The sequence below is a fragment of the Bradysia coprophila genome, unplaced genomic scaffold, assembly GCF_014529535.1.
Source record: "Bradysia coprophila strain Holo2 unplaced genomic scaffold, BU_Bcop_v1 contig_732, whole genome shotgun sequence".
In the NCBI taxonomy this organism is placed as follows: Eukaryota; Metazoa; Arthropoda; class Insecta; order Diptera; family Sciaridae; genus Bradysia; species Bradysia coprophila.
The window spans coordinates 6,109,268-6,123,131 of record NW_023503972.1 but is presented as its reverse complement, the minus strand read 5'-3'; the positions used below and the strand labels follow the sequence as shown (position 1 = coordinate 6,123,131).

General features: G+C 36.2%; 1 protein-coding gene across 1 annotated transcript; it reads left to right on the top strand.

Moving 5' to 3' along the window:
* The first annotated feature begins 529 nt into the window (after positions 1-529).
* LOC119084374 lies at positions 530-11,693 on the top strand. Its single transcript, XM_037194326.1, has 3 exons — positions 530-1,726; positions 3,332-3,559; positions 8,990-11,693. The coding sequence occupies exons 1-3, from the start codon at positions 1,270-1,272 to the stop codon at positions 9,955-9,957; spliced, it is 1,653 nt and encodes a 550-aa protein (XP_037050221.1). The 5' UTR covers positions 530-1,269; the 3' UTR covers positions 9,958-11,693.
* The last annotated feature ends 2,171 nt before the right edge of the window (positions 11,694-13,864 follow it).

The following is a 13,864-nucleotide window of genomic DNA, read 5'->3' as shown; positions in this document are numbered from 1 at the left end:
TGCACACTTGATATGTGATTGCCCCAAATTTCTTCAACTAGAAATTGCTGCAATAGGACCTGACATCTTAGACAGGTTCCTATCGGCAACATGAAGGCTGCCATGATTTACATGATGACCGGGAATGGAAACAAAGGATCAACAGATCTGTGTTTCGAGATCTTAAATGATCGTCCCAAACTGATAAATCTACTAAAACCTTTCATACGAAAACCTTTCCATTCCCAGAAAGTTTCAGTAAATTTTGATTTGTTATTCCATGAACGTTTCATTCATCCAAAGGCATTCTATAGGAATTGAATACCTGAGAAAGAGCACAAATTTTTGTATGTTAAACTCAACATAATGCTATGTGTGTATGTATAATATACAACACACAGGTAGGTATACATTTACCTGTACGTATATATACAACAACAACAACATATTTATATACAAAAGAGATGGAAAAATCTTTAGGTTTTTTTTTCTTCAAATAAACCGGCTCAACAGCTTTAACGTAGTCAGCCGATCAACAACTGAAAAGTACATCGGCAAACATTCTTGAGCTTACGTTTGCCGTGAACACAGTCAGTCTGCGCACGACGATTTCTCTTTTAACCAACAAAATCATTCAATAAAAAATACCTGTGTGTATGGACGGTGTATGGTTAGTACAAGAAATAACCTAACAACGTACGAAAAAGAAAAAAAAAATTATCTTTCGCGAAACCGTTATCCGTCATAAAGTGAAAAGGTTCAATCACCGTCAATAAAAAGTGTCGCGCAAAAGTGTTTACGTGGTAAAATCAATAAATGATCCGAACCTTTCAATTTTGAAATACTTAAGCCATCATCTTTCGCGAACCGTTGATGCACACACACTGTCTGCATGTGGATTATTATTTGTGCATAACCGATATCTGTTGCATTCGAATGTGTTTATTGTGATATAATGACCCGAATGACCTGTTTCACCAGCGAGTAAAACACTGAAACAAATTGTGGCCAATTGATTATTGAGTACCCAGATATGTGCATCGATTGACTACAATAACAGGAAGTGAATTTTAAGCCACAAGTTTTTCTTGAATCGAATTTATATCGAGCCGCCATATTGGGATCTTATAAAAATTAAGAAATTTCCTCAGACGTGATCGGAATGCAGTGTCTTTGGTGGTATTAGTGTTCATTATTGTGAACTTTTACGTTTTACGGTAACGCGAGAGGCGGTTATTGTGTGTTGTTGTGCTGCTTTTGTGGTTAGAAGAATAACATAAATAAATAGCAATGGGTGACTCAACTCCCATATGCCGATGTCGTGTTCTTTATTTGGGTAGTGCTGTGCCCCGACAAAGTAAAGACGGCCTACAGGGCATACAGGAACCGTTGCGCAGCCTGTATCCCTCCGAAGGTGCCATCGGTGCCAAAGGTATCGACTCGTGGCTGAGTGTGTGGTCGAACGGGATACTGTTGGAAAATGTGGACGAAAATCGTAAGCAAGTGACCCGTTTTTTTCCGATCGAATCTCTGCACTACTGTGCAGCCGTACGGCAAGTGTTGATACCGGAACGTGGCAACAATAATCCAGAGCCGAAATTTCTTCCGCTCGATTCACCGTTCGCCCGCACACCAAAAGCACAACATCCGCCAATTTTCGCCGCTATTTTAAGACGTACCACTGGGATAAAGGTACTGGAATGTCATGTGTTCATTTGTAAGCGCGAAGCAGCCGCCAATGCTCTAGGTGAGTGGAAATACTACCCATTTGAAAAGAGCTAGACCATGCTCGTAATGACTGACCTTCAATGTGTGTGTCACAAAGATCGTTAACTTTAGTATGTCACATTGTCGTAACTAGGCGAATGAAAGAGGATCTTTAACAAGTGAAAGTTTCTCAAGATATTTGTGTAAATAATCGCTTGCTCTTGTAGCACCTACCAAATACCATTTATAAGAAATAATTTTGGGAAATATTTAGAGAATCACATCGAACCAGACAAAGTAACGACAAGGAAATCAGAATTATGTTCAAAGTGTTTCAAACGGATTAACCAATTCTTGGAACTTAAATTTACTTAATTTTATGTGAAAGGAGGACTTGAATTTCAAATTTATTGTTTACACCAAAACCTGGTTTCTGATTGCAACCAAGCGTAGTTTTGTTCAACATTTCATCAATACAATAACAATAACAATTCTCCAACAAATGCATAGCGAGGAGAAGACAACAGATTGTCATGATTGGAGCGAGATTACCGAAGACAATTTAATTATAACTTGCCTTGATTTACTTGTCCTTGAACAATTTCATATTTAACATATCCCTTCAGGCAATTCAAATTAAATTGGCTCGAATTACATTTCAGTCTCATCATAATAGTCCATAGGAAGTTACAGATAAAACAGATCAACCTGTTACACTATCTAATTCGGGTAAAATGTCACAAAAACAGGTGAAAATATGAATGAACAGAGAACAAGTGTGACGACAAGACTTTCAGAGTCTAGCTAGGGTCTAGGGGAAAAATGATAAATGAGAGCCATAATTCATTTTCCAATGATAGCGAATAATTCGTATTTTAGTTGAGTCGAATGCGTTGATAACGGAGAAAGATTTAGGCTCAGTTGAACTTGACTGACATGGCCTCGAAAGGAAGTGGTATTTTCATTCAGTTTTTGACATTGACTCAAGACCAGTTAAACATAGCAGATCTTTGTTTAAAAGAAAATTTAAATAAGAGTGTAACTCCATCGAGCCCAGTTAAACTTACTGGTTTTTTCCTAGTTAACTGGACACTTACGTAATAATTTTGACATATCACCCATCGAGACCAGTTGAATAAGTGGTCTTTTTTCTCTCTTTTTCCTCTCTCTTAACAGTCTATACAGTACCCCATATTTGAGTCACGATTTTCATAGTCGTTTTTTTTCTAGATAGAATTCATTGTTTGAACAAAGGTCTCCGCTTTGTCTTTGTTCTCCTTTTCTAACAATAAGAAGCGCTACAAACGAAAGCCGAAAGAGACAATTTTTCTGATGTGAGAGGTCTGTTCTCTCTCGCCATTGTTATAGCGTAAACCGAGTATACTGCGTTTTGTTCTTAAAAACATCTCTAAGATACACCCAATTTTTAGGGAGAATGTTGGCGGTTGAGTCAGTAAATGATCCTAAAATATTAGGTCATTTCCCCCAGTAAATTACGAAAAAATTGAACTCTGTCGCGAATGATTTCGATTTTCCACGACTGAATCCAATATTCCTCTGAAAAAGTATTCAATCCATCCAGATTCAATTGAATTTTTTTTTCTTTAAAATCACAATTAAAGACCGTAAACATTTTCCCCTCCAGTCAGATGCTGTTTCCATGCCTATGCGGATAATTCATATGCACGTCAATTGGAAGTCGGCGGCAGTAACAATGGCGGAAGTGTATACGGAACATTAGGCAAACCAAACGGAAATGGTGACGGTTGGCGATCGAGAACGGGCAGCACGACAACGCTGAGCAGTATAGGTCGAACGCAGGTCGTCAATGGAATGAATAACGGGGTCAATGATGCGTTTACAGTTAAAAATTGTAAGTAAACAAAAGTTGTAAAAATGAAAATTGTGTCTTCGAATTTCAAACAATGTGTCATTTCAAAAGCCACGTGATTATCGAATTGAGAAAGGAATCCATTTTCAATTCAAAAAATGAAAACAAAAATTTCGAACAAACGAAAAATGTATACGAAAGAATCTTACAAAACAGACATTCACTCGACGAACCAGCAGATTTATAATACAACGTTGAATATTTAATAGGTTTATCCTGTTCAACTGGTTTTGTTTCGAGAACCCAACCACTCTCACTCAATATTACATTTCGGTTTACCGACTGAAGCGATCGTTTCGAATGATAAAAAATATTCTTGAGAAATTTCATAATTTATCAGGCGTAGCTCTCGGTTTAATTAGCGGTGGAAAACAGATGAGAAAAATAATGAAACACCAGAAGGAAAAATACTCCCAAGCAAAATGTATAGCAAGTGTAACATGACATAACTTACATGACTGTGTCTGTATCACTTCTCGTTTTTATTTCAATATCAATGTCATCGCTTTTTAGATTGTCTCGATTATAAGTTCTGACGATTAATATAAAAAATATTTGTTTGATAGGAAACACATTTTTATATCCAATGATCTCACTCTCATTCTTATAAAAAATATAAAATATTGTTGCTATGAATAATAAATTTATTGAACATGACAAAAAAAATAACACGCCAACGGGGAATGGAACTTGATAACAATTCGTTTCACGGAAATTCTAAAATTTGTTTTTTTCTACAGATGCTAATTAATTTCCAATTTTATTTTTAGTCGGACTGTTAATATAATTTGTATGTATACCGAGCGTAAAGTTGTTGTTATTAATCACTGTCATGTTAAATCAAAACAATCTAAAGTCAATCAAACAGTTGCAGCTTTTAATTCAAATGGAAAATCCAAGAAAAATTGGATAGTTCGTAATGTGTTAAAGGTCTGTGGTCCCAAATTTTTATTTCGACAAGTGGGAATTCCGTCATCCTTTTCGGGTCGGGTTACAACGTCAAAACTCGTAAAAATAAAAATTTGGAACTACGGACGTAATGTACTATTACGTGCTTCCGGTCGGTCAATGCGAAAATGAACACAAAAAAAATGCATTTATCGAGCATTGGATACGTCGCAAGAAATTCATTACAATTTTGTGATAAAACCAAGGATTATTTTCAGGAAAACGTTTTCATATTCCCCCCCCATTTTCCCACTTTTCCTTAAGTTTTTTCATATTTTCCCGAAAATGGTTGTTGGAAAAGCGTAGGGAAAATGTATGAAAAACTGGAAAAAGATGGTAAAACGTTTTCCTCAAAATAGTCACTGGATAAAAGCAAACTCTCAAGTGTGGTTTTGAGCAACATGCTTCGGCAGCTCTCTATTTTTGAAAAATGTGTAGAGTTTGTGGAAGAGCCGAAGGCGAGGCAATAGCTACACCTGTCGAAAAACTGTTGCCGAAGCAAGTTCCTCAAAAACACATAGTTCAGTTTGCGAGTATTTCAAAGTGGTGTCCAAAGTAATGAAGTACTTAGCAGCATCCAATGTATTCTGATTTACTTCCTGCCCCATGCAAAAGTTGATTTCCACATACGAAAATGAGAAAAAAAAATTAACCGAAAATAGTCTTCGAATTTTGATACTTCGTAACGATTGGGTTAAATAACTTGAGAAATACGCGTTCTACGGAGTTGAGAAAACGTTCTTACCTCTCCATTTAGGGGTGTATTTTGGAACAGTCAGCAGTGCTTAAAATGTAGGAGTTCTTGAAAATGGCTTTTATTTTTTAAGAATCCTTGAACTACAAAGACCTATTTTAAGGGAATTAAATTCCCTCAAATTCCTCAACTTTTTAGACTTTTTTTTGACTAAATACAAAGAGGGATTCTTTTGAAAATCCACCTATCAAAATCGGACCCATTTCGTCTGGCATACATATGGTTTGAAAGGTCTTTGCCAGTAGACCTCAAAACAGGCCTTACACAGTCTCGAGCCACACCTGGATGCTGGTGGAAGATCTCCGAAGTTGGAAAAATTGTGTTTTTTATCCGAATTTTTTGGCCGCTATAAATGATCGTTCCGGGTGAGATTGGGCTTGTTGGAAAGCTGAGCTTAAGTACTTTCGGGTCATGCCTAGTTTGATTAGATTCATTGATACATGTTTTTTCAAAAATTTGCAAGAATTTTTTTTCGAAATCTATGTGAACTTTAGACAGGTCTGGGCTGGTACTGATGACGCCTAATGGGAACCTAACATGCTAGTCGTAACATACATTGTCTAAGCTTTCCATTGATACCTCATTTGCAGTGCTGGTGACTGCTGGCGAGTTTTACGAGTAGCGGTTGTGCTAACATAAAATTCTGTTATGTCGGCAATCACCAGCACTACAAATGAGGTATCAACGGAAAGCTTAGACGATGTATGTTACGACTAGCATGTTAGGTTCACATTAAGCGTCATCAGTACCAGCCCAGACCTGTCTAAAGTTCACACAGATTTTGAAAAAAAATTCTTGCATTTTTTGCAAACATATATCAATGAATCTAATCAAACTAGGCATGACCCGAAAGTACTTGAGCTCAGCTTTCGAACAAGCCCACTCTCACCCGGAACGATCATTTATAACGGCCAAAAAATTCGGATAAAAAACACTATTTTTCCAACTTCGGAGATCTTCCACCAGCAACCAGGTGTGGCTCGAGACTGTGTAAGGCCTGTTTTGAGGTCTACTGGCAAAGACCTTTCAAACCATATGTATGCCAGACGAAATGGGTCCGATTTTGATAGGTGTATTTTCAAAAGAATCCCTCAAAATGAAAAAAGCTATGGACTCTTAGTTGTTTTATGTGAATTTAGTGAATTCAATTCCTTAAAAATAGGCCCTGCTTTGTACACAAAGTCTCAATATTCTATCAATCGAGAAATTAAACCAGCGAAGAAATGTTCAGTCTGAGTGCAATTTCTCGTATTACTGCTATCGAGTTTATGGCACTATCGACCACAAATAAATCTTTTCACAACTGTCACGCGAAACGAACTGAAACCCTGCAAGTTCAAATTAAAAAGAAAAAAAAATCAAAAGCAGTCGAGAGAAAAAATTTCCTTGGGAAAAGAGTTAGATATGAAATGCAATTTCAATGAACATTGCCAATCATTTAGTATGGTGCCACTGTATGACGATGAGCACTCATTCTCTTATATGAATAATTAAATGCGAGAAATGAACGTGTCACAGTAGCGAATTATGATCAATATGAAAGTGTTGAAAGCAGCAAAATATTTTAATTTTCATTTCTCTTGTAATTCGCTAATGTCATGTTTCTGTATTGAACTAATCATTTAAAACGAAATATTTGTTCAAATCACTGAAAGAAAATATTTATTTCAACAACAATTTGAACAAAAGAAGTGCCAGACTACATAAAACTACGTCTCAACATGCTGCCCCTTGTAAATGATCTAAAAAAATGCATTTCGTCTGGTGAAAACCATAAATTTGTGAATCTCTTTGATAAGAGCCTGAGATTATATATAATTATGACCAGAAGACAACGGTTCCATATTACTGCACTAAGACCTCACTATACTATACATTCCAGCAGCTTATTACTAACGTATTTTAATAATATTTATTCGAAAATTTGCATATTTTTCGATGTTTTTTAAAAGCTACGAACCATAATAGTATACGAAGCAAACCAGTATGACCTCGACATTTCCCAAACATTTTGTTTTTAAAATTTTTACACACAAAAATAATGGCCAAAGTTTGCGAAATTAAAATTTTTATTTCAAATTGATTCATTTGCATATTATCTTTATAAGTTAATTGATATGGAATATCAACCGTATGTATACCATACACATAATCTATTATAGATGCTCTCAGCAGTAGTGTGTATAAATGATGTTTCGTTGTTTTGTATGCTAATATTACACCTCGAGTTTTTTTCCAAACACACATTGTTTCCATATTTCAATGTTGAAAAACGCTGCGATCAATTATAAGCAATAGGCAGCAAACGAAACAATTTATCGTGGAGAAGATTTATAAAGACATAAAGAATCAATCAATTTTGTAACACCATTCGCTGTCGATTACACACCGTAATTAAATGAAATTACTAGGGGCAAAGATCCGATGCTTATGCGATTTTGTAATAGAAGCTTCCATTAGCATTCGCCAATGAATTGTTGTCTATTGACCGAATGCGACTCAATATTTTCAATGCGGGTTGGCCTAAATGTACATCACGGTACCACTAGTTAGAATGGCACAATCACTTTGAATTAACGTGTCACAGAAGGAAGGAATGTTATCCATGTATCGAGGTCGTTACTTCTGTCGATCGAAGTACTTTCAAGCAATTGATGCAAAATCTTCTACTTCAAATGTTTTAACATAAATTCTGGTTTGTCTTGTGAAACAGTGAATGTCACCGGATGATTGTTTGGGTTAGGAGTCCTAACTTAGGACTCTGTGTGTACCGTATAATGATACTTTCAACTTTATCTGTGCTTGTTAAAGAAACGACGAAAGTGCAAAAAAATCAACTAAATCTGCTACTTCTTTTGTTCTGTGACTGGTTGATATCAAATCTTTTACTTCTTTAGTTTGACTGTAAGCTTTATTATACAAGAAAACATTAGCATGAACTCATCTATCATTTTTGCCTATTGTCTATACCCACTGGAGTTGTTCAGTATGCTGAACTGTGGGTTCTGAAACCGTAAACATCAGTAACGACACAAAGAAGAACTTCGTGTTGAAGTTGTACGTGTCGTAATGCTGGAAACTAAGATTTCAGGTTCGACCCGAACTAGATGTGAGCCTTAAATTTTCGATTTACCTGAATTGATTCGACCCGACTTTGAGCGAACTTGTAACCTTGTGTTTGACCCGAGCGTGAACCGAACCTGAAATTTGCAGGTTAGATCAGGTCGAGTTCGGGTAAACCGAAATTTTCTGGGAAAAATAGTGTTTCCAGGTGCTTAAATAGCAGGTTCAGATCAGGTAGAAAGTATTGCTTATCAGAAACATGAAAACTTATTGTAAAACTAAAGGGAAAATGTCATTTAAAAGTCTGAGTGTTATTTGAGAGACAATCACTTAATAGTAGAACTTGCAGACGTAATCATGACAATACGTTGTCCAGTGCGATAACTGTTGACAATCGGTTTTGAGCGTATCGAAAGTTCAACTGAAAGTTTCACTTCATCTTTTTGACTTGAACAATGTAACAAAAAATTGTCACCACATACGATGATGTAACAGCAACGATTATAAATTCAACAACAAAAGGCAATTATTTGCGAACCAAAATCCATAATCCGATTTGCCATGAATGAAAAACCACTCCATTGTCTGTTTAAACCATTCATCCAAACGATTTTCCTTTAAAATAATTTTTTTTCTTCAACTTTCAGTATATGCAAGCAGTGCAGATTTAGATGTGGTGGACGATGGAGACGGTTCAATATTCAACGGAGATGAGAATCACAAAGTCTGGTCTGGATCACAAGACAGATTAGATGCCATAGGAACAGAAAGTCCGTACGATTTCTATTCGGGCGGTACGTCTACATTAAGCCGAGCGCCACGAGCACGACAAATTAGTGCACCAATTCCAGTGCCACCGCCGCCAAAGGAAGAACTGAAAAAACAAAAAGTGAAGAAAGCGAAAAATGTCGGCAGTCAAAGTCTATCGGGAACGCTAATCCGACCGAAACCGGTACACGGAAGCACATTGATTCGAGGACCACCGCCGCCAGGTAGCATGATTTACGGTCCAATGAACGGAATGGGACCGCAACCACGACAATTCCACACATTTAGTCATCGCGGTTATATGAACGGATCGAACGGTCAAATTATTACCATGCCAATGCATCATCCTCATATGCAAATGCCCGTCATGATGCCCACACAATATGCAACGCTCCAGAATCCACGCAACAATAAAAAGAAAAAGAAGGACAAAATGAACGGCATACCGCTCGGCATGCCAGTTGCACCACCAATATTCGCCTATCCGCAACCGCCAATGATACCCGAACCGCGACCGATCGGTATGAGCAATCGGAAACTGGCTCAATCGGCTGCAGCACTGGACGAGTCGGGTAATTCGGGAGCCGAATCGCCGGGCGGAACCGGCATTTATCGACGAAAGGGCATGATGAACGAACGAGCGTTTAGCTATTCGATTCGTCAGGAGCATCGCAGCCGTAGTCATGGATCGTTAGCCAGTTTGCAATTCAATCCGCCCGATATGAAAAAGGAGAGAGAAATTGCACAAATGGTGGCCGGTTTGGATTTGAACGAAGACGCAACACTGCATAGGCGAAATCATATGGCCGTACCGGTGAATGGGTCGTATGGTAATCTGAGAAGATAGTTTTTTGTTTGTGCTGTGGTAAAAAAAGAAAAGAAAAATCTCATTCCATCCGAATCGATTTCCCATTGTGGTGGAAGGTTGTTCGAACTTGATTTGTTTTTCTTGTTCGTTTAATTAATTAATTCGACGACAACAGTGTGTCTGCTTGATACATTGCATCTTAATCAGATAATTGATTTTGTAATTAGAAAAAAAAAAAAAATATTTTCCGTTCGTGCGATTATGCAAAATACCTAAAGTGTGTCGAACATTCATAGCGACATGTCTATATCATTAGTCAGTCAATGTCACCGTTGTGTAGTTTTCATTAATTTCAAGTGGAAAGAAACATTAAAAAAAACTGTTAAGGCATCACTGGTAACACGAAATGTACCTTCAAAATAACGAGAGAAAAAAATTGTATTTTCAGCTGTTTAACAATAGAGAAACAGCTATACCAATTACATTTACCAAGTACATACATTGTCGACGACGACATACGTATATAACTTACCGTCAAACTTATATATATATTGCATACGTACTTAATACTTATATACATACATGCCAGGCGTGCTATGTAGCAGCGAAATACATTCATTTTGACTGTAATAGTACTGGTTCCCATTCAATGCATAATTCCCACAAGAATTTGTGTAGCAAAATAGTTCAAAACAGAGGGCATTTTACTGTAATACGTGATAGGTCACTAATGAAACATGATAAACGCAAACGACTTTTGTTACATAAATTATGTTGCTTGATGAATAGTAACATTGTAATGTCTACATTGTATGTGTGTGATTGTTTGTGTGGCCGGCTATTCGTACACACCACAGAAAATTTTAACTTGACTTTAAAGGACGTTTCAGTGACCGTCATGGTAACATTGCAAACGAAATGGAAGAAGTATTCCAAACAGTTTTCCAAGAAGATTTAATTGGTTCAACACGAATCACGTGAATCGTCTACCCCTGCCTCGAGAGACTCAGTCTCAAGAGATGTCACTTCTGATTTTCTTCTGAATTTCTTCAGTTTCTTTTCGGTCTTTGAAATTGTTGGAGGAAATTGTTTCTTGAACTGAATACTCAACGTTGAGCCTCATACACAGCACTGAGTGAAAATTCGATAAGAATGTATGACATGCTTTGAAACCGCATTGAACTTACTGGGAAGCTTGAGATTTTAAAGGGTAGTTGGGAAAAGGGAACGCTGAATGTGAACCCTTTCTATTCGATAATCATAATTAGTTTGTTTGTTCACAACACGTCATGTCTTGTGAGACCGTGCAACTTCACTTCCAAAGTTACAGACCACCCATATCGAGTGACCCAGTTATGTCGGATTACGTTCCTGTAATTGATGTTTGATGGCCTATTTGATTATATTATGAAACTTGATTTTTTTGGTTAAGGAAATCGTACAACAAAGAAAAAACGTGCAGAACCTCAGTAAGGTAGGACGGTTTTTTTAAACTTATGGCCCTTCATTGCGTTTTTAAATGGAACCCTAAGTCAATTTTTTTCAACTGGTTGTAAGCCTGATCATTACTACGGCGAGTCACAGAAAGCATATTCACATTGTCTATGAAATTTTTAAATTTCACTCAGTGTTGTAGACCGGGCTTTACAATTAAGCGAGAAATGAAAATCAGATTCGACTGTGACCAGCGTCGGTTAGTTAGCCATGGAAAATGTTAGTTAATAATTTTGTTGAATTCATACGAATTCGTAACGAAACAGCAGTTAAACCAACAATAAACGTCTCGTTTCAATAAAATAAAACGAAAAACAAATACAGCAGAAGCAGAAGAACATGATGCAAGAACCATAATAGATTTTAAAGTTTCGTTTTGTTAATAATAAATAAAAGCTAAAAATAGACATTTTTATAAGGCGGAATGGATAGAATCACGTTGTGTGATTGTGTATGTGGTTTTTTTTGTATATAATTAATAGAAAAGTAAAATGGAATTTAGTATTTAACAATGAAATGAAAACATCGACGAAATCAAATTACGTGCCTTACTAGGTGTAACAAAAAAAAAATATTTTTTTTAAATTTTATAAACTTTTAATCAATTTAATAATAAAAGCAAAAAAATTGTATAGAAAAATAATTTTATGAATAAAAAAAAAACATTTTTACACAAAAAACCGAATGACCGTTTGGTATTAAACACTTCATTTAGTTTCGATTGTATCTGAAATGATGGATGTGTGGTGTGACCACAGACACGAAATGATAATAAACAATTCATTACAATAAGAAATAACTGAAAAGGCAACGTGAACAATAAACATCGACAACGACAAGCGAGCGATGAGCTTTGGCTTATTGTAAATCTAGTAAAAGCTTCAGTATCAAATAGAATAAGGAATTGGTTCTCGCTTTATCCGTTCGTCAAGCGAGTCGCCACCGTTCAGCAGTGGATTTTGATAATTTATTTTTACAAGTTGGCACACATGCATTCGTACGTTATACCACTGAAAACCCGTGCTTCCACCTACATAATAAACACACACTAAGCGAGCTAATCTGAATTTTTCGATACTTTACACCTCAAAGAACGATAGTATTATAGTATAGTTGCTCTTGACGACAATTTGCAAACGTTGGATGTCAAATGAAACTTGAAATTTCTTACCACAATTAAATGTATTCAATTGATCGATTTTATTATAGATCCCCCGACAAGACTGTTCGACAAGACTCGATATAATGTAATGCATAATGAATGTGGGCGGCATAAAGTGCATAAAGTGTTGACAAATACACTATTGACATGAACCGCCGCGCCGCAGTACTCCCAGTACCAGTGCCTATATTCGCGAAAATATTTTCACGAATTTTCTCAAATTTTCACGAATTTCTCAAATTTTCGTGAATTTTCACAAAAAGTTTTTTGTGAAAATTTGGGAAAATCGCGAAAATTTGAGAAAATTCGTGAAAATATTTTCGCGAATATAGGCACTGCCCAGTACTGAGTTTAGAAATTCTTACAATTGAAAAAAAAGATTCCCATAACCCGTCGAGACTTTTCTGGTACGTTGACTCTCACCGGGAGTAGTAGTTGAATTTGCTGAGCGACAGTGTTCTCACCCTCTTTTCAGCGTGTTTAACGCATTGCTCGTTTGAAACTGTAAGACTAAGTTTATTTATTCTGAAAATTTGTTTTCATTTATGATAAAGCAAAACGATTTTATCGGTCAAAGGATCCAAAAGGTTGGGCCTAGTACTTAATTTTAGTGCTAATTTGTATGTCAACTGGCACAGCAAATATTTTAAAACTTTGAGTATAACTTTGAAAAGATATTTGCCATTTATAAAATACAAAGATAAATCATCTACGTTCAACTTCACTTTACAAAATATGACAAACAAAAGAGTTCGTTCCCACTACGCTTCTTTCCATTTTACAATCAGATCCATTTTTTTGGGTGATTTTCATTGATATAGTAATTGTATCGATGGTGATTTAAGTCAATCATTCATTACTATATTTAATGAATAATCTCAGACATACAGTTGAGGGCAGTGAAATTTAGACAAGAATTTACTTCAGCTGTTTTTCAGCTCATACAAGCAAAAGGGCTTATATAAAGACGTGTGAGCAGTTTTCTTTGTATGAGTGAACCAGCTGAAATGAAACGGAAAATTATTGTGACTAAAAGACAGTTTTCGTTAGTGTACCAAATTTGTCCTAATTTTCAACATTTTCTTTGAATTTCTGACAATGTGTTTCAGCTCCATTTAAATCGAACGTATAAAAACACCTTCAATTATTTTATTGAGAAATAGTGCGGTCAGTGAACTAAACACTAAACACTTACAATTGACTGGTACGTTGTACGTCAATTATATTTTATGTTTCATTATGAAAATGCGGTATAACTCTCATAACTACAAGCAGATTAAATCAACCTCA

Bases quoted from the DNA above. Each gene is read 5' to 3' on its own strand.
- LOC119084374 (XM_037194326.1), top strand. From the start codon at position 1,270: ATGGGTGACTCAACTCCCATATGCCGATGTCGTGTTCTTTATTTGGGT. The intron at 1,727-3,331 runs GTGAGTGGAAAT...TTTCCCCTCCAG, and splicing joins AGCAGCCGCCAATGCTCTAG to TCAGATGCTGTTTCCATGCC. The intron at 3,560-8,989 runs GTAAGTAAACAA...TTCAACTTTCAG, and splicing joins TGCGTTTACAGTTAAAAATT to TATATGCAAGCAGTGCAGAT.